Source organism: Anabrus simplex, chromosome 2 (assembly GCF_040414725.1).
Source record: "Anabrus simplex isolate iqAnaSimp1 chromosome 2, ASM4041472v1, whole genome shotgun sequence".
NCBI lineage: Eukaryota > Metazoa > Arthropoda > Insecta > Orthoptera > Tettigoniidae > Anabrus > Anabrus simplex.
Window position 1 is genome coordinate 1,119,644,026 of NC_090266.1, and position 23,444 is coordinate 1,119,667,469.

Here is a 23,444-nt window from a genome sequence, read left to right on the forward strand (position 1 = left end):
AATATACAATTTATGCTAACATTTTTTCTATTAAACGAACAGATCATCCTTAATAAATTTATATTGTTTACAAAATTCTACTTATAATATCTCCTATACTTACAAACATAGTCAACTCATATACAGTATGTGGAATTACTTCAAATAATACTATGCAACTGGTTTCCATGGAAATGCTTGTTGCACTCTTGTTGTTGTTTGTTGTTCGTTGTTGTTGTTGGGTGATTATATTAGAGAAGAAGAAGAAAACCTACAGCTTGTTTTCCAGTCAGTGACCGGGTCAGGGATGGAATGAATGAAGCCCCCATGTTGCGGCGATAATAGGAATTGTGCCGGCTGCCGAAGCATGTCGCACTTCTCTGGGGGCAATGATTAATGACTGACAGATAAAATGAAATGATACTGGACAGTGTTTCTGGAATGAAATATGACAGCGAAAACCGGAGTACCCGGAGAAAAACCCGTCCTGCCCCCTCTTTGTACAGCACAAATCTCACATGGACTGACCGGGATTTGAACGACGGAATCCAGCGGTGAGAGGCCGATGCGCTGCCGCTTGAGCTACGGCGGCTTGGTGATTATGTTAACTCTACTTTATTATTGCACTACTGTAAGTGACCATTGCCACCAGGATATTTCCCATTTGCGATGTATTTGTTAATAATTTAAAAGAAACATCATTGGTTAATTCTGCTGGCATTTGGACTGGGTGTATGTATCGTGTTTACCAGCGTTTCATCCTCATCACGATGCGCAGGTCGCCTACGGGATTCAAATCAAAAGACCTGCACCTGGCGAGCCGAACTTGTCCTCGGACACTCCCGGCACTGAAAACCATACACCATTTCATTTATTACCATGACCTACCTGATCCACTTTCGTCGGCAGTGTACAAGAGGTGGTGGTAAGTCTTGAGCAACGCCCGTACTATTATTCGACAGGAGTAGACTATGTACCATCAGTGTGTTTTGCTCTCTCCCTGCCTCATTATCATCACCATCATTCAATCATCATACTACACGCAGACGAGCACTAAATCACTCATCCCGGGGAAAAACCAGATAAGTCAATTTTTTTTTTTCATTTATATACAGCTTTGCAGTAACTTACTAAGGTCAATGCTCTCTATCCTTTGACACTAACAAGCTGAGTCATTTCATCATAATATTGAAGAAATAGCCAAACTTTACTTCCAGAGAATTCAATAATACAAAAGAACGAGATAAGTCGAGTTATCTTGTTAATATTCTGAATATCGTTAATCAAAGTGGCTTCAACCAGACAAGTCAGTTTGTCTTATGCGTAATACATTATCTGTTGTTATTGTGGACGTGGATATTATTACATGTTATAATTCTGTCAACCATTTCGCACATTTCCAACACTTCCTTCACATTCATATGTAAGTTAATTACAATCAGGTACCTGATTAATCAATTTTCAGTTTGAGATTAAGGCTGAAGATGCCCATAATTAAAGGGCGAAACATGTCCACGTAATTTTATTTAATTCATTATCTTTTTTATGTATTGAACACTTGGAATAAATACACTTTCTGGCCTTCTGACCCCAACTGGGAGGTTCGATCCTGGCTCAGTCCGGTGGTATTTGAAGGTGCTCAAATACGTCAGCCTCGTGTCGGTATATTTACTGGCACGTAAAAGAACTCCTGCGGGACTAAATTTCGGCACCTCGGCGTCTCCGAAAACCGTAAAAGAGTAGTTAGTGGGACGTAAAGCAAATAACTTTAAATAAACTTTAATATTTATTTGACTTCAGTGGATATTATTATCATGTAAATGAATTGTTGGCGGTGAATTTACGCGGCTGCTTCTGTTAAAGAGAATTATTAAATCCCACTAGCTAACAATACACAAATGCGGCATACACGCTTTGGTTTTTATTGGTCCACATAAGGAAATAATGCTGGTCAGTAGGGGTCAAGTTAGTTTCACTCACGATCAAAAGCGGATACTTAATTCATTTTTGAATTAAACAAAATCAAACCAAAACCATTATTCAAAAAGCTGTTTCATGTAACACTGAATGGTTTGACAACATTTGGTGAATCGGTGATTTCGTATTGTTTAAAAAACAAAAAAAAAATGCTTCTCCTGAGAATTTAATTTTTTAACTTATCTTGTTTTGCCCTGGGATGAGTGACATAAGGTCCGGAGTAACAACAACTCATTGCCGTAACTCCACTGACGTCACTAACCTATATATAGAAGCTTATCCAAACAAACCAGCTGACACTCTTCAAAATGCTTGGTCATGCATTCTACTGGGCGCTGGGACTGGTGTGCTGGGCGACTCTTCTACAGGTACTGAACTCTTCGTCCTTTCAACACACGGACACACTTATTGAGGAATATATTTGAATTCCCTTCATTGAAAATCAGACACTCCTGAATATCTATACACATATTAAGGAAAAATGATTATTTGGACGTATTAAGCCACATTTCAATCCATGTTTCTGAAATAAGATCTCGTTAGCATTAACTATTTCATATTCAAAGGTCAAAATACCTTTCGTAAAAATGACAATGCTTTATAATACTGCAACAAATGAAGTCGGTACAATTGACGAATCGGATGATGAAAAAGTCCGCCTTTACTTCTGGTTCTCATCATTTTACCCAGTGTACATATTTGTGTTTCATGTTTGATTTCATTGTTTCTGTTTTGCTTTCGATTACCTTATGCTTTATTCAATTCTTCTAAATTGTAAGTGGTATCATATACAATAACTACAAACTAAACCAAACCCAATGGCGCTACAGCCCTTGAAGGGCCTTGGCATACCAAGCGACCGCTGCTCAGCCTGAAGGCCTGCAGATTACGAGGTGTCATGTGGTCAGCACGACGAATTCTCTCGGCCGTTACTCTTGGCTTTCTAGACCGCGGCCGCTATCTCACCGTCAGACAGCTCCTCAATTCTAATCACGTAGGCTGAGTGGACCTCGAACCAGCCCTCAGGTCCAGGTAAAAATCCCTGACCTGGCCGGGAATCGAACCCTGGGCCTCCGGATAAGAGGCAGGCACGCTACCCCTACACCACGGGAACGGCATACAATACTACAATACATTTTCATTTTGTTCTTTAATGGTTAACTTTTTATTTCATTGATAAGAAGTCACTTAGTTGGGCGAAGAGCCTGTGTACTTACAAATAAATAAATAAATAAATAAATAAATAAATAAATAAATAAATAAATAAATAAACATCCCTCGGGAACACACAATATAGCACGGGGAAAATCCATATTAAGTGGCGACCCCATGAAGAAGAACGCTGGGCACCCAAAAGACTGATATACGTTTTACACCTAAGTGAAATGATTCTGCAGATGTTAAATCGTCATGTGAATATTAGAATATCAGAATCGAATGGACATCAAGTTACAGGATGTAACCTCCAATCGGGCCTTGTCTATCCTTTATTGAGGCAAGTCTATGGTAACTAGCGCTGGACATCCTACACAGTGGCTCTTGCTCGGAGTTGAAGACCGAGATAAACATACACATGTTCCACTAATCTTACTGGCCAACAATGGAGTGCCTGGTATTTTCCACTTTCTAGAGAAAAATCTGCTTCTGGTAATTTCTTTCAATTCACTGCCTACTGAACGGGCAGTTTTTACTCTCAAGATACAGACAGCTCACAGCGTACAGTAGTTGCAAATAGAACTGCATTATCTTTACCTTCTGTTCACTGACCATAGCAGAGCATTTTAAATTAATACAACAATTACGGCCCTCATTAAACGACGAAAGGTTAGGAAAGACAGTCCAGACCATTCACTTTATTACTCCTAAAACTATCCGTGACTACTCAACTGTAGATCACAGTGTACTACAAACTGTACACTATCTGTTACTCAGAGTTAAACTATCTGTGACTAGTTATCTGTAGATCACAGTGTACTACAAACTGTAGACTACCTGCTGCTCATAACAAAACTGTGACTAGTCAGCTGTAGATCGCGGTGTGCTACAAACAGTAGACTACCTGTTGCTCATAACTAAACTGTGACTAGTCAACTGTAGATCACAGTGTGCTACAACCTGTAGACTACCTGCTGCTGATAACTAAACTATCAGTGACTAGTCAGCTGTAGATCACAGTGTGCTACAACCTGTACACTATCTGTTACTCAGAGTTAAACTATCTGTGACTAGTTATCTGTAGATCACAGTGTACTACAAACTGTAGACTATCTGTTACTCAGAGTTAAACTATCTGTGACTAGTTATCTGTAGATCACAGTGTACTACAAACTGTAGACTATCTGTTACTCAGAACTAAGCTATCTGTGACTAGTCAGCTGTAGACCAAAGTGGCTACAACCTGTAGACTACCTGCTGCTCATAACTAAACTGTAACTAGTCAGCTGTAGATCGCAGTGTGCTACAAACTATAGACTATCTGTTACTCAGAACTAAACTATCTGCGACTAGTTATCTGTAGATCACAGTGTACTGCAAACTATAGACTATCTGTTACTCAGAGCTAAACTATCTGTGACTAGTTATCTGTAGATCACAGTGTACTGCAAACTATAGACTATCTGTTACTCAGAACTAAACTATCTGCGACTAGTTATCTGTAGATCACAGTGTACTGCAAACTATAGACTATCTGTTACTCAGAGCTAAACTATCTGTGACTATTATCTGTAGATCACAGTGTACTACAAACTGTAGACTATCTGTTACTCAGAACTAAACTATCTGTGACTAGTCAACTGTAGACCACAGTGTGCTACAAACTGTAGACTACCTGCTGCTCATAACAAAACTGTGACTAGTCAGCTGTAGATCGCGGTGTGCTACAAACAGTAGACTACCTGTTGCTCATAACTAAACTGTGACTAGTCAACTGTAGATCACAGTGTGCTACAACCTGTAGACTACCTGCTGCTGATAACTAAACTATCAGTGACTAGTCAGCTGTAGATCACAGTGTGCTACAACCTGTAGACTACCTGTTGCTCATAACTAAACTATCTGTGACTAGTTAACTGTAGACCATAGTATGCTACAACCTGTAGACTACCTGCTGCTCATAACTAAACTGTGACTAGTCAGCTGTAGACCACAGTGGCTACAACCTGTAGACTACCTGCTGCTCATAACTAAACTATCTGTGACTAGTCAGCTGTAGATCACAGTGTACTACAAACTGTAGACTACCCTCTTCTCAGAGCTAAACTGTGACTAGTCGGCTGTAGGTCACAGTGTACTACAAACTGTAGACTACCCTCTTCTCAGAGCTAAACTGTGACTAGTCAGCTGTAGATCACAGTGTACTACAAACTGTAAACTACCCTCTTCTCAGAGCGAAACTGTGACTAATCGGCTGTAGATCACAGTGTTCTACAAACTGTAGACTACTTGCTGTTCATAATTAAACTATATGTGACTAGTTAACTGTAGATCACAGTGTACTACAAATTGTAGACTACCCTCTTCTCAGAGCTAAACTGTGACTAGTCGGCTGTAGATCACAGTGTACTACAAACTGTAGACTACCCTCTTCTCAGAGCTAAACTGTGACTAGTCGGCTGTAGATCACAGTGTGCTACAAACAGTAGACTACCCTCTTCTCAGAGCTAAAGTATCTGTGACTAGTTATCTGTAGATCACAGTGTACTGTAAACTGTAGACTATCTCCTTCTCATAACCAAATTACTTCTGACTAGTCAGCATTTTGAGGTGTGTACAACTTTACTTTAGACATTCCTCGCGAGTGTCCCTTTCATTATCCGTAAATGTGCTTCCAAGCTTTGTTATTTCCACAAAGGGAAAAGACCATGGTGCAACAACCCTGAGGGGCTTGGCGTATAATGTACGCCCTGCCCGAAGTCCTGCAGATTATGACGTGACTTATGGTCAGTTTGAAACAGGGAATGCAGGTAGCACATCAACTGTTCTCGCGTACTGTAGGCTGAGTAGATCTGACCGTCACAGCTGCTACATTCCCAAAAACCTTCCTTTCTTGCAACGTGAAAAAGCTGACAAAAATATTTGTGGATTTGGGAAATGAAGTGTTTGTACTCGCTGAGAAACTTTACAGTTTCTTCTTTTTCTTCTATTCCTCACTCTCTTGGATTCATTATTCTAGTATATAAAACATAAGTGTGGTATTCATGCATATCGCTTAATTTCTGTAACCCAGATGCTTTTATATTCTACTAGCAATTACCCGCGGCTTCGCTCGCGTGGATTTCGTAATTTGATCAAAGTAATCGTTCCTCGGCATTGTACTCAGACATTATCTGAAAATTCTTAAAGTATAAAAACTCACCCAAAAATTGAATTTCATTTACCCCAGAAATTCTTTGTAAACCATGTTTGTGGTATTACCTTTTGGGGCTAAGACGGCCATGCGACATAGAACTGTACATGTGAGAAACAGTCTTCTCTCAAGTCGAAAAAGTAAATGCATGTGTCTTTATTTTTCTAGGAGATTCCAAATACCCATTCCCACATCTGTAACATCTTCAGTTTCAGAGATATACATAAGTATCCCCATAAAAGGAATTCAACCCCTTGATCAGTCCTTCCCCCACCTAATCAAAGTGTATTTTCCGAAAACAAAAATGCATGTTTCTTTATTTTTAAAGGACATATCAAATACCAATTTTCTCGTCTGTAACATCTTCAGTTTTTAAGATATAAGTATCCTCATAAAAAAATTTCTAATATTTTTCACCTGTTTTCAGCCCCTGTTAAGTGCCTTCTACGAAAACAAAAGAGTACAGGCTCCTGTAGTTTTTTGCTATTTGCTTTACGTCGCACCGACAGAGATAGTCCTTATGGCGACGATGGGACCGGAAAGGCCTAGGTACGGGAGGTAAGTGGTCGTGGCCTTAATTAAAGTACAGCCCCAGCATTTACCTGGTGCGAAAATGAGAAACTACGGAAAAAAACTCCAGGTCTGCCGACAATGGGGTTCGAACCAACTATCTCCCAGATGTGACCTCACAGCTGTGCGCTTCTAACCGCCAACCGCACGGCCAACTCGCGCGGTCCTGTATTTTAAAGGACTTTCCAAATACCAAGTTTCTTGTCTCTATGATGTGAAGTTTTTGACATATAATGTAGATATACCGGTACTCATTTTAAAAATTCACCCGCTTTTCCAATTCTTCTCAGCCCCGGAACTGTATTTTCCGAAAACCAAAAAATACGTGTTATATTATTTTTAAAGGAGATTCCAAATACCAGTTTTCATGTCTATACGTCTGTAACAACTTCAGTTTTTGAGATAAATGTATACTCATAAGAATAATTCAACTTCTTCATCTTCACTTCTTTCCACCCCTCTCCCGCCTTAAGTGGACTTTCCGAAATCAAAAAATACGCGTTTCTTTATTTTGAGAGTAAATTCAAAATACCATTTTTCACGTCTGTAACAGCTTCATATTTTAAGATAAAGTATCCTTATAAACATGTTTCAACTCCTTACTTACATACTTATTTTCAACGCCACATCCCTTACGTCGATTTTCCGAAAAAGCAAATGCGTGTTTATTCATTTTTAAAGGAGATTCCAAATACTAATTTCCACGTCTGTAACATATTCAGTTTTTTATATATAAGTATACTCATAAAAGTAATTCAGCTCAATCTTCACCGCCCTTCGTACCCGTTAATTGATTCCCCTTCCCCAAAAGAACACGTATTTCTTTACTTTGAAAGAAGATTCCAAATACAAATGTTCAAGCCTCTAACATGTTCAGTTTTTGAGGTGTAAGTATCCTCATAAAAAGAATTCAACACCTTTTTTCACCCAAGCCCGTAAGGTTGATCTCCCCCCCCCCCCACCTTCCAATATGCGTGTTTCTTTATTTTTTAAGGTGATTCCAAATACAAATATTCCCATGTATAGCCTTCAGTTTTGAGATATAAGTTTCTTCATAAAAATAATTAAAATTTTCACTTCCTTTCACCCTCTCGCTTAAGTGACTTTTCCGAAAACAAAAAAAAAAATTGTTTCTTTATTTATAAAGAATCTTCCAAATGCCAATTATCACGAACGTAACATCTTCAGTTTTGAGATATATGTAACCTCATAAAAAGGAATTAAACTCCTTTTCCACCGCCCCCGCCCCAAGTTGATTTCTCACCCCTCAAAATGCGTGTTTCTTTATTTTTAAAGGAGATTCCTAATACTAATTTTCACGTCTGTAACATATTTAGTTTTTGAGATATAAGTATCCTCATATAAAGAATTCAACTCAGTTTTCAATTAATTCGCCCCCCCCCCTTTAAGTGGATTTTCCAAAGACAAAAGATTGCGTGTTTCTTTACCTTGAAAGAAAATTCTAAATACAAATTTTCATGTCTGTAACATCTTCAGTTCTCGAGATAGAAGTATCCTCATGAAAAGGATTCAACTCATTTTTCACTCCACCCCCGCCTGTTAAGTTGGTTTCACCCCACCCAAAATATGCGTGTTTCTTTATTTTTTAAGTAGATTCCAAATACCAATTTCCATGTCTGTAACCTTCATTTTTGAGATATAAGTTTCTCCAGAAAAAGAATTCAACTTTTTTACTTCCTTTCACACTCCCCACTCAAGTGAATTTTCCAAAAACAAACAGTAACCGTGTCCTTAAAAACTTCCAAATACCAATTATCACGACTGCAACATCTTCAGTTTTTGAGATATATGTATCCTCGTAAAAAGAATTCATCTCCGTTTTCATCCCCCCACCCCCAAGTTGATTCCCGAACCAAATGCGTGTTTGTTTTATTTTTAAAGGAGATTCCAAATTCCAGTTTTCACGTTTGTAACACCTTTAGATTTTTGGTGTAGGCCTATATATACATTCTCATACAAATAATTCAACTAATTTTTCGATTCTCCCCCCCCCCCGTTAAGGGTATTTCCAGAAAACCAAAGAATACGTGTGCTTCTTTATTCTTAAAAGAGATTCCAAATACCAATATTCACGTCTGCAACTTGTTAAGTTTTTGACATATACTGTAGATGCGATAATTTTAAAAATTCACCCCCTTTTTCAGTTCCCCTTAACTGGATTTCCGAAAAAATATTTATATTTCTTGATTTTTACAGAAAATTCTAAGTATCAGTTTGATAATTTGCAGATATAGTCTTTTTAAATTCACCCCGTTTGTCACTCCTGTTCACCCCCTATTCATCGGATTATCAGCAAACGCAAAAATACGTGTTTCTTCATTTTCAAAGGAGATTCCAAATTTCAACTTTCATGTCTGTAACATCTTCAGTTTTTGAGATATAAGTCTCCTCATAAAAGGTGTTCAACCAGTTTTCCCCATTTTTTCACTCCCCTTTATGAGATTTTCCGAAAATAAAAAAAATACGTGTTTCTTCATTTTTAAAGGAGATTCCAAATACTTATTTTTACGTCTATAAACTTTTAGGTTTTTGAGATATAGACTTATTCATTTGAAAAATTAACCCCCCTTTTCATCCCCTTAGCGACGGAATATCCAAAAATCCTCTCTTAGCGAGCACCTACATATTAATATGAATGTATCCCCTAAATTTAATTTCATTGTGTCCAGCAGTTTTGGCTCGGCGATGATGAATCAGTCAGTCAGTCAGTCAGTCAGTCAGCCAGTCAGTCAGTCAGTCAGGACAAGTTACTTTATATACACTGACTGACAGAGCAAATGCAACACCAAGAAGGAGTGGTTCGAAAGGGATGAAAGTTGGGGAAAAAACAGAGACGGCACGGACGAATATTTGATGTTTATTTCAAACCGATATGCAGGTTACACAATGCGCACGGCATCGACTCAGTAGGATGTAGGACCACCGCGAGCGGTGATGCACGCAGAAACACGTCGAGGTACAGAGTCAATAAGAGTGCGGATGGTGTCCTGAGGGATGGTTCTCCATTCTCTGTCAACCATTTGCCACAGTTGGTCGTCCGTACGAGGCTGGGGCAGAGTTTGCAAACGGCGTCCAATGAGATCCCACACGTGTTCGATTGGTGAGAGATCCGGAGAGTACGCTGGCCACGGAAGCATCTGTACACCTCGTAGAGCCTGTTGGGAGATGCGAGCAGTGTGTGGGCGGGCATTATCCTGCTGAAACAGAGCATTGGGCAGCCCCTGAAGGTACGGGATTGCCACCGGCCGCAGCACATGCTGCACGTAGCGGTGGTCATTTAACGTGCCTTGAATACGCACTAGAGGTGACGTGGAATCATACGCAATAGCGCCCCAAACCATGATGCCGCGTTGTCTAGCGGTAGGGCGCTCCACAGTTACTGCCGGATTTGACCTTTCTCCACGCCGACGCCACACTCGTCTGCGGTGACTATCACTGACAGAACAGAAGCGTGACTCATCGGAGAACACGACGTTACGCCATTTCCTCATCCAAGTCGCTCTAGCCCGGCACCATGCCAGTCGTGCACGTCTATGCTGTGGAGTCAATGGTAGTCTTCTGAGCGGACGCCGGGAGTGCAGGCCTCCTTCAACCAATCGACGGGAAATTGTTCTGGTCGATATTGGAACAGCCAGGGTGTCTTGCACATGCTGAAGAATGGCGGTTGACGTGGCGTGCGGGGCTGCCACCGCTTGGCGGCGGATGCGCCGATCCTCGCGTGCTGACTTCACTCGGGCTGCGCCTAGACCCCTCGCACGTGCCACATGTCGCTGCGCCAACCATCTTCGCCACAGGCGCTGCACCGTGGACACATCCCTAAGGGTATCGGCTGCGATTTGACGAAGCGACCAACCTGCCCTTCTCAGCCCGATCACCATACCCCTCGTAAAGTCGTCTGTCTGCTGGAAATGCCTCCGTTGACGGCGGCCTGGCATTCTTAGCTATACACGTGTCCTGTGGCACACGACAACACGTTCTACAATCACTGTCGGCTGAGAAATCACGGTACGAAGTGGGCCATTCGCCAACGCCGTGTCCCATTTATCGTTCGCTACGTGCGCAGCACAGCGGCGCATTTCACATCATGAGCATACCTCAGTGACGTCAGTCTACCCTGCAATTGGCATAAAGTTCTGACCACTCCTTCTTGGTGTTGCATTTGCTCTGTCAGTCAGTGTATATAGACTAGAAAGATACCCGTGCTTCGCTACGGTATTATACTGAAATTTATAATTGAATGAAATTCGCGATATTTCTCGTTTTATGAGAGATTACGGAAAAGTTCCTCACAGTTTTCAAGCTTTCTTTCCAGCAATCGATTTCGTACTTCCCGGGCTAGGTCCAAGTATTCCACGCGGTCAGTTGGGTCCCTAAATCTTTGCCATTTTTCCTATAAGCATTTTTAGTATGGATCAAATCCTGAAGGAGATCCGGCGTGGTGTCGTCTTAGGTACCTTGGCGGTACTGAACCCGCGGCCGGATTATTATTATTATGATTATTATTATTATTATTATTATTATTATTATTATTATTATTATTATTCCGAGGTATCTGTGGAACCGCAGAGGTGAAAGAAGGTGCTGGGTGGAATAGGTCTCAACTTACGAAATTAAAGTTAATTTAAAACTTTAACAAAGGTTATATTTTCTTTTCAAGATAAATAAATAACAGAATATAACAGGTACCAAGTAGCAGATCAACAAATTAAGAAAGTACAATTTTAGTTCATTACAAAATTTGGGCTTCGAGCCCGACACTCACGAACCTTGAGCTATAAGCCCAACTTTACCTATATACCAAGTTCAAACAAAGGGGCAGAAAACCCCAATCATGCCAAGGAGCACTGGCTCCTGATTACCATATTAAGCCTCCTCGAGGCACACAGAAACCAAATTTAAGAAAGAGCAAACCCGCTCTCAAGATTCAAGCCCATCAAAGGCCACATCAAACTATTCTTCAAACTGCCCTCAAGGCATACCAAGAACAGGGGTAATAAATACCCAACCTACTGGGCCTATTCAGTAAAGAAGCAGGTTAATTACATAGCCCAAAATACCAACTTGACTGGAGGCGTAACTTGCACTCCTAATACACTTTTAAAACCTATTTGGCACTAGGCTGCATACACAAGGGCTAATCCCATACTAAAGAGGTGACTTGTATAAGAAGACTTTATTACATTAAGAAAGGAAGAAACGGTTGTGAAAACAAAGTCACCTCAAAACAATAGGAGTGGGAGCTCGAGAGGGATTTAGCACTCTCTATCCCAATTTATAGTTAAAGAGACGAAGTTTTACCAAGTGTCTATTACATTTTAAATATAGGTTACATGAGAAAAGTTTCGAACCTGCCCCGAGGGTTAAACTACTGAGCTAGCGAGAAATGAAGTCATTAAAAAGCCATTACCTTATGGATGAACTGCTGCCCGAAGAAGGAGGCGCTTCCCGCCCCCTGCTACATAATCACACTAGGAAAGATGTTACTGAAGTGGCGAGGAGACCAGAAAATCAGCAGTTTATATACCCTCGCGGAAAATTCGAGACGTTTCATGAATGATTACAACCCGCCCACAAAATTTTATTGGATAGAAGCAAAAACTAATACAGCAGACGAAGAAGAAAGACCTTATTGGTGGAAAATTAATTACACAAATTCCTGATTGGCTACATTCAAAACAGGCGGAAAGAAAGGATTATATTGGCAACCTACAATTGACAGAACAAAATTTAGTTAAGACAAAACTTATGAATACAAAATTTCTTCAGGAAGGTACATTCCTTTACACCAGAGTGCGATCTTAGTTTTGGTAGAGACATCTGTTAGAGAAGGTTCAAATTTCTTGATCCGAAGGAAACAAACACAAGTCGACATAGACACCGTTCAGACACTTCAAAATTACCAAATTTACTGTGGTGACATCTTTCGAGAAACCATCGGATTAATATAGTTTGTTAAAGTTCAGGCGTTCTCCTGTCGAGGAGTTTCAACTGGCGCAATATTATAATTTGCGTCGTGGAGGTGTACCGCCCGGTACAATTATTATTATTATTATTATTATTATTATTATTATTATTATTATAGATGTTCTGGACCCCACAGCAAGATTAAAATCCTCTACTTGGTGGTAAATTACATCTGCTGCCATTGTCATTGTTGACAATGTGACCAGCACCATTGTCGCGCGTAGGCAATTGTGCGGGATTTCTGGCGATACGAATGACATACCTCCGTGCATTATTGACCTTATTATAGAGGTGAACAATTAGACGGTCAATCTCATTCCAATCGTTTATTTCAAATGTGTTTAAATTTTTATTTATATGCCAGGAGAGTCTACTGTAATCTAAGAACGTTCTCCGAAGGAAAAGATGGCTGTTGAAAACGAACCCAGGAAAGATTAAAAATGATCGGTTTATGATCAGAATAAGTTCATCGAAAGTCTACAGCCTGTTTCCAGTCATTCGACAGGGTCAGGAACGGAATGAATAAAGCTCCATCTAGCGGCGACAATAGGAATTGTGCCGGCTGCCGTAGCACTCCTCTGGGGGAATGATCGATGAATGACAAATGAAATGAAATATTGGACATTGTTGCTGGAATGAATGATGACAGGAAACAACGGATTATCCGGAGAAAATCCTGTCCCGCCTCCGTTTTGTCCAGAACGAATGTCACATGGAGTGACCGGGATTTGAACCACGAAACCTAGCTGTGAGAGGCCGGCGCGCTGCCGCCTGAGAAACGGAGGCTACTTATAAGTACATTATAAACAGTAAAATCAACTGGTCTCACCTCACTTTATACCCCACCGCCGTTTTCTTTAATCCCCCCCCCCCGCCCAAAAAATTAAAAGAAGACGCGTTTCTTTATGTTTAAAGGAGATTACAAACACCAATGTTCACGTCTATTACCTTCAGTTTTGATATATAAGTATCCCCATAAAAAAAATCACTTTTCTTCACTTCCTTTCACACTCCTCTCCTCCCCTAAGCGAATTTTCCGGCAAAAAATACTTGTTTCTTTAATAGTAAAGGATCTTCTAAATAAAAATTATCACGGCTCTAACTTCTTCAGTTTTTGATGTATGTGTCCTCATGAAAGGAATTCAACTCCTTTTCACTTCCGCCCCCCAAGATGGTCCCCCCCCCCCCAGAAACGCGTTCTTCTTTGTTTTTAAATGAGATCCAAATACCAATTTTCGAGTCTGCAACAACTTTAGATTTATTGGATGTATGTATTCTCACACAATTAAGTCAATTATTTTCAATTCTTTCACCCCCCCCCCTTTCATTGGATTTTCCGAGAATACGTGTTTCGTTACTTGTAAAGGAGATACCACATATCAAATTTCACGTCTGTAACATCTTCATTTCTGTGATATCAGTAGCCTAATTAAAAGAATTCAACACCATTATCAGTCATTTTTACCCCCGTCCACCCAAGTTGTATTTCCGAAAATTAAAACTACTCGTTTCTTTATTTTTAATAGAGATTAAAAAACATTTTTTACTTTTGTAACATGTTAAGTTTTTTTAGATATACTGTAGAAATTCTCATTTTAAAATTTCACCCCTTTTTAGTTCCCCTTAAGTGGAGTTTCCAAAAACAAATCACCTATGATTCTTTACATTTACAGCAGATTCCAAGTACTCACTTTTTACGTCTGTAACATTTTACGTTTCTCAGATATTCTGTAGATATAGTCTTTCAAGAAATTCACTCTAATTTGTCACTCATGTTTAACCGCCATTAATTGGATTTTCCAAAAACAAAAAATACGTGTTTCTTTATTGTTAAAGGAGATCCCAAATACAAATTTTCAGTTCTGTAATATCGTCAGTTTCTGAGATATATGTATCCTCATTAAAGGCATTCAACCCATTATTCACTATTTTACAACTCTCCTATTGGTATTTACAGAAAAAAAATACGTGTTCTTTTAGTTTTAAAGGAGATTCTAATTACCAACTTTTACATCTGTAAACTTTTAAAGTTTTGAGATGTAGACACACTCATTTTAAAAATTCACCCCCCTTTTCACCCCCCATGATTTGGATTTTCCAAAAACAATAAAATACCTTTTTCTTTATTTTTAAAGTAGATCCCAAATACCAATTTTCAGGTCTGTAATATCTTCAGGTTCTGAAATATAAGTAGCCTCATTAAAGGCTTTTCCACCCTTCCCATTGGGATTTTCCGAAAACAAAAAATACTTGTTTCTTTATTTTTAAAGGAGATTTTAAATACCAATTTTTACATCTATAAACTTTAAAGGTTTTGAGATATAGACACACTCATTTTAAAAATTTCACCTTTTCACCCCCCCCCCATGAATTGGATTTTCCAAAAACATAAAATACATGTTTCTTTATTTTTGAAGGAGATCCCAAACACCAATTTTCAGAACTATAATATCTTCAGTTTCTGAGATATAAGTAGCCTCATTAAAGGCATTCTACTCCTTATTCACCCCTTTTCACCCCCACCTATTGGGATTTTCCGTAAACAAAAAATACGTGTTTCTTTTATTTTAACGAAGATTCTAAATACCAATTTCTACATCTGTAAACTTTAAAAGTTTTGAGATATAGATGCACTCATTTTAAAAATTCACCCCCCCTTTTCACCCTCCCAATAATTGGATTTTCCAAAAACAAAAAATTACGTGTTTCTTTATTTTTAAAAGGGATCAAAAGTACCAATTTTCAGATCTGTAATATCTTCAGTTTGTGAGATATAAGTATCGGTATCCTGGTTAAAGGCATTCAACCCCCTTTTCACCCTTTTTCACCCCTCCTATTGGGATTTTCTGAAAACAGAAAATACGTGTTTCCTTAATTTTAAAGAAGATCCTAAATACCAATTTTTACATCCGTAAACTTTTAAATTTTTGAGATATAGATACACTCATTTTAAAATTTCACCCCCCTTTTCACCCCCTTAGCGAAGGAATATCCAATAATCCTCTCTTAACGAGCACCTACATCGCAATATGATTATATACCCAATATTTCATTTCTTTATGTCCAGTAGTTTTGGCTCGGCAATGATGAATCAGATAGTCAGTCAGTCAGTCAGTCAGTCAGTCAGTCAGTCAGTCAGTCAGTCAGTCAGTCAGTCAGTCAGTCAGGACAAGTTATTTTATATATATAGACGTCGGATACCCTTGACCTTCAGTCGGAATGTGTTGTAAGAAGAATGTTGAGCGAAAAGCGAATGTTATCAATGGAATAACAAAAATCCTTTACGTGCTAGTCTGCCGTAAGCCCCTTCGGTATTTCTTGTAATGGATTAGTGAGTCAGACCGGAGACCTCCCAGCCGGCCTCTCCTTCTATTGTGCTTTCGTCTGATTTCCTCGTGGCCTTCAGGCACGGGATTCCTCTTCTAGCCGTGTCTGGAAGATTCTAGTAGTCTATCACCAGGATATGAAAAGGAGGCTTGCCGCGGATGGACTACTGAGTAGTTGAACTGGCACGGCGGCAGTGTTCGCCTTCGTCGGTGTCCCACCGGAGTCAGAGTATCGTCATGTAGGCTACTGAGTGGAGTACTGCCTTGGAGTACTGTGTATGTACTACCGTGGTCTGTAGACCGATTAGGAGCCTGTGTCTGGAATATTTGGTGTGAGTAGTTTGGTGCAGTTATGTTGTTGTGAGATGCTGCTTAGCACTGTTGACCTGTTGTTGTTTGTTGGTCAGTGTTAGGTAGTTCACTATCTGGAGCGGCCACGTCAATCATCTGTGTTGACTGTGTGAGTGGCGGACTTTCTCTGGAGTCCAGCCAATGAACGGTCGTCGTGTGCTGTGGTCTGCCTGCATCCAGCTGCTACGCGGGGTGACTGGAGTTGAAGTGTGTTGTCAGTCAGGATAACATTGCTGTGAGGAGGACAGTAATTAAAGGGGTGTGGTCATTCATGGTTGTGTGTGTTCTAACTGGGCCATCCAACAATTAAGTTAGAGCGACATTCGTAACAATACATTCAGTTTAATAATTTCGTGTGGCTATTTCTAGCCGAGTGTAGCCCTTGTAAGGCAGACCCTCCGATGAGGGTGGGCGGCATCTGCCATGTGTAGGTAACCGCGTGTTATTGTGGTGGAGGATAGTGTTATGTGTGGTGTGTGAGTTGCAGGGATGTTGGGGACAGCACAAACACCCATCCCCCGGGCCACTGGAATTAACCAATGAAGGTTAAAATCCCCGACCCGGCCGAGAATTGAACCCGGGACCCTCTGAACCGAAGGTCAGTACGCTGACCATTCAGCCAACGAGTCTGACATACATTTAGTAAATATGGATATACTACTTAGTTAACACTAGCCTTTGCCGGTCTGAGTGGTTCAGACAGTTGAGGTGGTGGCCTTCTGACCCCAACTTGGCAGGTTCGATCGTGGCTCAGTTCGGTGGTATTTGAAGGTGCTCAAATACGCCAGCCTCGTGTCGGTAGATTTACTGGCACGTAAAGGAACACTTGGACTAAATTCAGGCACCTCGGCGTCTTTGAAAACCGTAAAAATAGGTGGTGGGATTTAAAGCAAATAACACTAGTCTTTGCCCGTGGAAAATGATACGGTGTCGAAATTCGTTCGGTATGTTGGATCATGCTGGCTTGTGTTGAGGGAAGTTGAATAAGTTCAGAAAGAGCAAAGAAACAAGTAGTCCTCAGAAAGTCGTTAAGAATGGGCATATACCGCGTCGGCGCCTCCAAAGGTGCACCACTAAAACCGAAGTCTCAAAATAATACGTATGGCCCGAGAGTTAGCGCAGGTGAGGGTGTTAGTAAATTAAATTCAAAGATATCAGTCAAGCGAGGATCAGAAAAGAAAAATCCCGCACTTAGTACTGCACACATGTGAAGGGTGATAATTCCAACGTCTATGCATTCTACACGGCGAGCAGAATACAAGAAGTAACAAACAAAAACCTAAGTGTCGTACCGGTGGCTGAAGAGGGACTCGCTGAACTTTTTGTATTCTCCAGGTTAATAATATCATTCTCAGCTCCTATTTCAGGTACTGAGATAAAACTAAGTACTGTACAGGGAAATTTCAGATGTCTCTAATTTAATACTGCCTAGTTTTGTGAGAAATGATTGGCACTTTTTGCATTTAATAAATCCTAACCGAATAACAGACAGGCAGGTGAAACCTTAGAAATGATAGTGATCATATATAATATCAAACCTCCCAAAAGTGCAAAGGAATAACGAACGTACGTACAGACACTATGTTCTTAATACACTGCTGTGCAAAACGTAAATATGATATGAATAAAACAACAGAACATATCAACTATTCGGTGGAAATGAATTAAAGTGAGGTAACATGTTGCCCGTGCGTGCATAGAATCCTGGCGTGAGGTCAGCGCGACTACAGCGTCAAAACCAGGCAGTTGAAGGAACGGGACAAGACAGTGTGAACCAATTAGCGAGCTGTTACAGTACACTGTGGTGGTGTTATTCATTACAACATAGCCCGGAGACAACAGGTGAACTGGAAGTAGGACGATGTTTGACGTGTGTAGCCCAGGAGTTTGGTATTGCTCACAGCATTGTTTCGCGTGAATGGAGAGCATTCCGAACCACAGGCACTGCTGCATTAAGGAGATGAGGGGTCAAACGCGGTCAGTTAGACCAACAGATGACCGCTGCGTAGTGCAATATGCAAGAAGAGACTCGCGTCAAACAGTGGGCGCAATTGCAGCAACTCTCACGCTCCATAGTGGCACCATTACGTCGTGTTCCATTGACACCCGCACATCGGCGGTAACAATTGCGATGGTGTCAAGGTCTGCACCGATGAGGAGTGGGGTCACGTGCTCTTCTCAGGTGAGAGTAGATTCTGTCTGAATAGTGATTGTAGACGTGCCCTCATCTTGAGGGAGTTGGGAACGCGTAATGCACCCAGGAACATTGTCAAACATGATCATTTCGGTGGTCCAAGTGTTGTGGTGTGGGGAGGCATAATATGGCATGGGCGTACCATCTCTTTGAACGGGGTACATTCACCGGTCAACGCTATTGTGACGGTCTACTCCTTCCCCATGTGCGTCTTTTCAGGGGTGCATTCGGCCCTGATTTCACTTTTATGGATGGCAATTCATCACCGCTTCGAACAGCGCAGCTGGAGGAGCTCTTGGAACGAGAGGATATACGGCGAATGTACTGGCCTGCCCGTTCCCCCAACTTAAATCCCATCGAGCACGTGTGGGATATGTTGGACAGACGTATTGCAGCACGTCCGCATGCACCAACGACCATCTAGCAGTTGTCAACTGCGCCGGTGGAGGAATGGAACGCCCTACCACAAGAACTCCTTACCAAACTTGTGGCCAGCATGGGAACACGTTGCAGAGCCTGCATCGCTTTCCGCGATGATCACACACCCTTTTAAAGACCATATCCCTTCTTTTGTGATGCCCAGGGGACCATCGTGAGTCGCAGTGACTACGTGAAATTGATTGTCTCTGTATAACTGTGTCATTTTTGTTCGTCTCATCGCATATTCCTTTCAGTTGCCAATCGTACCAAACTGTAGCATTTCTTCCTATGTATGGTTCAAGTTTCATCGAGTTTTGTTACATGCGAACATGCGAAGTTACTTTCGTCCTTCAGTTTTGCACAACAGTGTATATTGGTAGTAATTGTATTTATTTAAGTGTACTTTTTTCTAGGCACGTGTTCTACCACATACTGTCAGTAGGATACTGTGTTCTTATTAATCCTAGCGTGTATTGATCCGGACAACTTCTGCTACTGGGCACATGGTTTACCACGTACCGATAATAGGTTACTGTATTCGTATTGATCCTGACTTGTGTTGATCCTTACAGCTTCAACTCCCAGATCGTATTTTACTGGAAATGGGCTCCCTTGTGAACTCTACTTGGCGGGTTTCACCATGGCGAAATCCTGCGGTATTTGAAGGTGCTTAAATACGCCAGTCACATGTCGATAGATTTACTGGCACTTAAAAGAGCCCGTGTGAGACAAACTTCCTACATCTTGCCATCTCCGAAATATAAACGTAAAACTAATACCATTATTTACTGTACTGTGTTTGTACCAGACCCAAATAGCGGGATCCTTTTATTGATGACCAGGCTGAGACCAGATGCCAGATGTCAGCAGATATAGCGGCACGTAAAAGAACAATTGCGGAGAAAATTGCGATACGTCGGTGGTTCTCAAAACCGAAAAAGTAGTTAGTGGGACGTAAAAGCAATAAAATGATAAATGCTTATCTCGAAAATTCGTCTAAATACCTTCTCGAAGTTTGATGGTAAAAGATAATTTGGATATTCGAGAAACTTGTAAGTCCACGCTTTGGGATAAGAAAATTCTTACGCTTGCTGCTCAGCCCCAATGTCGAGCTCTGAATTTCTAGATATCTTCGGGGTGGGAGTGGTTCCTTAATCGTATCCACTTTATTTTTACCGATCTTTGATATGACTCTGTTCCTTTCAGGTCCATGCGGAGATGGAGAAGAGAACCGACAGCTTCGTGTCCAGAGATGAGGAAGATCAGCACAACGGGGTGAGGAAGGCTTCCGAACCATCACGGCCACCGGGCATTCCTGTACTTATCTACATTACAGAAAAAGAACCTGGCTGCGGAACATCTGCTTCCTCTGAACAGAACATAACAAGCGGATCTGAGTCCCTTCTTACAGACGAATATCACACAGGCTCCGTACCTGCTAACCCGAGTCACTTGTATCAGGGGGAAGCACGGGAAACATTCATAAAGTATTATGAGCCATTGCCTCACAAAAAATACCTGCTTCACGAACATGGCAAAGGAGTGGCCAAACACATTCTTTACGGTCTAAAGCATCTCGCTAAATTTGGGATTATCCTCCTTCTTCTTCCTGCCTTAAAAATACTGAAATTGCTCGGTCTACTTGCCCATAAGGCACACAAGCCTTTAATCTTGTACCATCATAAACCCATATACCATAAGTCAACTCTCTTACTACCAATGCATCTTCAACCTTATCAGTCGCTGTGGATGCGGAACAAACTATCAGCACCTGTATCAGTAAATATGTTACATTACCCCGTTGTTATCGAACAGGCGGCTCACAGGATACACGCACCTCCTTCACCGACATATTGTTCGTTACTATCGACTAAGCCAACACATACATGCCATTCACCGGTATACAACAAAATACAAACATTCAAGCCAATTTATTTCTTATATTCACCGGAATACAGCAAACTACAGCTATTCAAACCAACATATTCATTCTATTCACCGGAACACAGCAAATTACAGACATCGAAGCTAATTCATTCGTCATATTCACCGGAACACAGCAAATTACAGACATCGAAACCAATTTATTGGTCGTATTCACCAGAACACAGCAAATTACAGACATCGAAACCAATTTATTGGTCATATTCACCGGAACACAGCAAATTACAGACATCGAAACCAATTTATTGGTCGTATTCACCGGAACACAGCAAATTACAGACATCGAAACCATATTGGTCATATTCACCGGAACACAGCAAATTACAGACATCGAAGCCAAATTATTGGTCGTATTCACCGGAGCACAGCAAATTACAGACATCGAAACCAATTTATTGGTCGTATTCACCGGAACACAGCAAATTACAGACATCGAAGCCAAATTATTGGTCGTATTCACCGGAACACAGCAAATTACAGATATCGAAACCAATTTATTGGTCGTATTCACCAGAATACAGCAAATTACAGACATCGAAGCCAATTTACTCGTCGTATTCACCGGAATACAGCAAATTACAGACATCTAAACCAATTTATTGGTCGTATTCTCCGGAACACAGCAAATTAGAGACATCGAAGCCTATATACTCGTCGTATTCACCGGAATACAGCAAATTAGAGACATCGAAGCCAATTTACTCGTCATATTCAACGGAATACAGCAAATTAGAGACATCTAAACCAATTTATTGGTCGTATTCTCCGGAATACAGCAAATTAGAGACATCTAAACCAATTTACTCGTCGTATTCTCCGGAATACAGCAAATTAGAGACATCTAAACCAATTTATTGGTCGTATTCACCGGAATACAGCAAATTAGAGACATCTAAACCAATTTACTCGTTGTATTCACCGGAATACAGCAAATTAGAGACATGGAAGCCAATTTATTCGTCATATTCACCGGAATATATCAAATTACAGACATCGAAGCCAATTTATTCTTCATATTCACCGGAATACAGCAAATTACAGACATCGAAGCCAATTTATTCGTCATATTTACCAGAATATAGCATATCATCAACATATAAACCAACGTATTTGTTCTATTCACCGGAATACAGCAAATTACAGACATCGAAGCCAATTTATTCGTCATATTCACCGGAACACAGCAAATTAGACACATCGAAGCCAATTGATTGGTTGTATTCACCGGAATACAGCAAATTAGAGACGTCGAAGCCAATTTATTCGTCATATTCTCCGGAATACAGCAAATTAGAGACATCGAAGCCAATTTATTCGTCATATTCTCCGGAATACAGCAAATTAGAGACATCGAAGCCAATTTATTCGGCATATTCACCGGAATACAGCAAATTAGACACATTGAAGCCAATTTATTCGTTATATTCACCGCAATACAGCAAATTACAGACATTGAAGCCAATTTATTCATCATATTCACCCCAACACAGCAAATTAGAGACATCGAAGCCAATTGATTGGTCGTATTCACCGGAATACAGCAAATTAGACACATTGAAGCCAATGTATTCGTCATATTCACCGGAATACAGCAAATTAGAGACATCGAAGCCAATTTACTCGGCATATTCACCGGAATACAGCAAATTAGACACATTGAAGCCAATTTATTCGTCATATTCACCAGAACACAGCAAATTAGAGACATCGAAGCCAATTTATTGGTCGTATTCACCGGAATACAGCAAATTAGACACATTGAAGCCAATTTATTCGTCATATTCACCGGAATACAGCAAATTAGAGACATCGAAGCCAATTTATTCGTCATATTCACCGGAATACAGCAAATTAGGGACATCGAAGCCAATTTATTCGGCATATTCATCGGAATACAGCAAATTAGAGACATCGAAGCCAATTTTCTCGTCATATTCACCGGAATACACCAGATTCCCAACATATGAACCAATTTATTTTTCACTTTTGCCAGAATACAGCATACAGAATACAGTAGAATATAGTGCTATGGCGGACCCCATCCAAACCTACGCTTCATACACCCCGGCGTATAATAACGAACAAGAGTCCCAATCACTAGCATATAACGAAGGCCAGGAGATCATAACAGTACATATCTCGCATCCGACTTACTCAGCAGAATACAACGAATCACCAGTGTCAACTGAAACCTACAGACCACCCTCACGTCCATTAAATCTATACCCACTTTACTACGGACCGTACTGAAGAATTCCATTTGGATGGTAAGATCTTCCTCTACTAACACTTCTACTATGACTAATGTTACATTTTCCGAAAGTAGGTTGCGGCATCGAATTTCGGCATA

At 40.6% G+C, this 23,444-nt stretch overlaps 1 protein-coding gene across 1 annotated transcript in view; it reads left to right on the forward strand.

The window, feature by feature from the left end:
- Nucleotides 1–2,265: 2,265 nt before the first annotated feature.
- LOC136864735 (adhesive plaque matrix protein-like) overlaps nt 2,266–23,444 on the forward strand; it is a 31,735-nt gene continuing 10,556 nt past the window's right edge. Inside the window, exons 1-2 of the mRNA XM_068226400.1 lie at nt 2,266–2,324; nt 20,357–23,361. Coding sequence (XP_068082501.1) covers nt 20,369–23,344 — 2,976 coding nt within the window. The 5' untranslated portion in view covers nt 2,266–2,324; nt 20,357–20,368 and the 3' untranslated portion in view covers nt 23,345–23,361. The remainder of the gene's footprint in view (nt 2,325–20,356; nt 23,362–23,444) is intronic.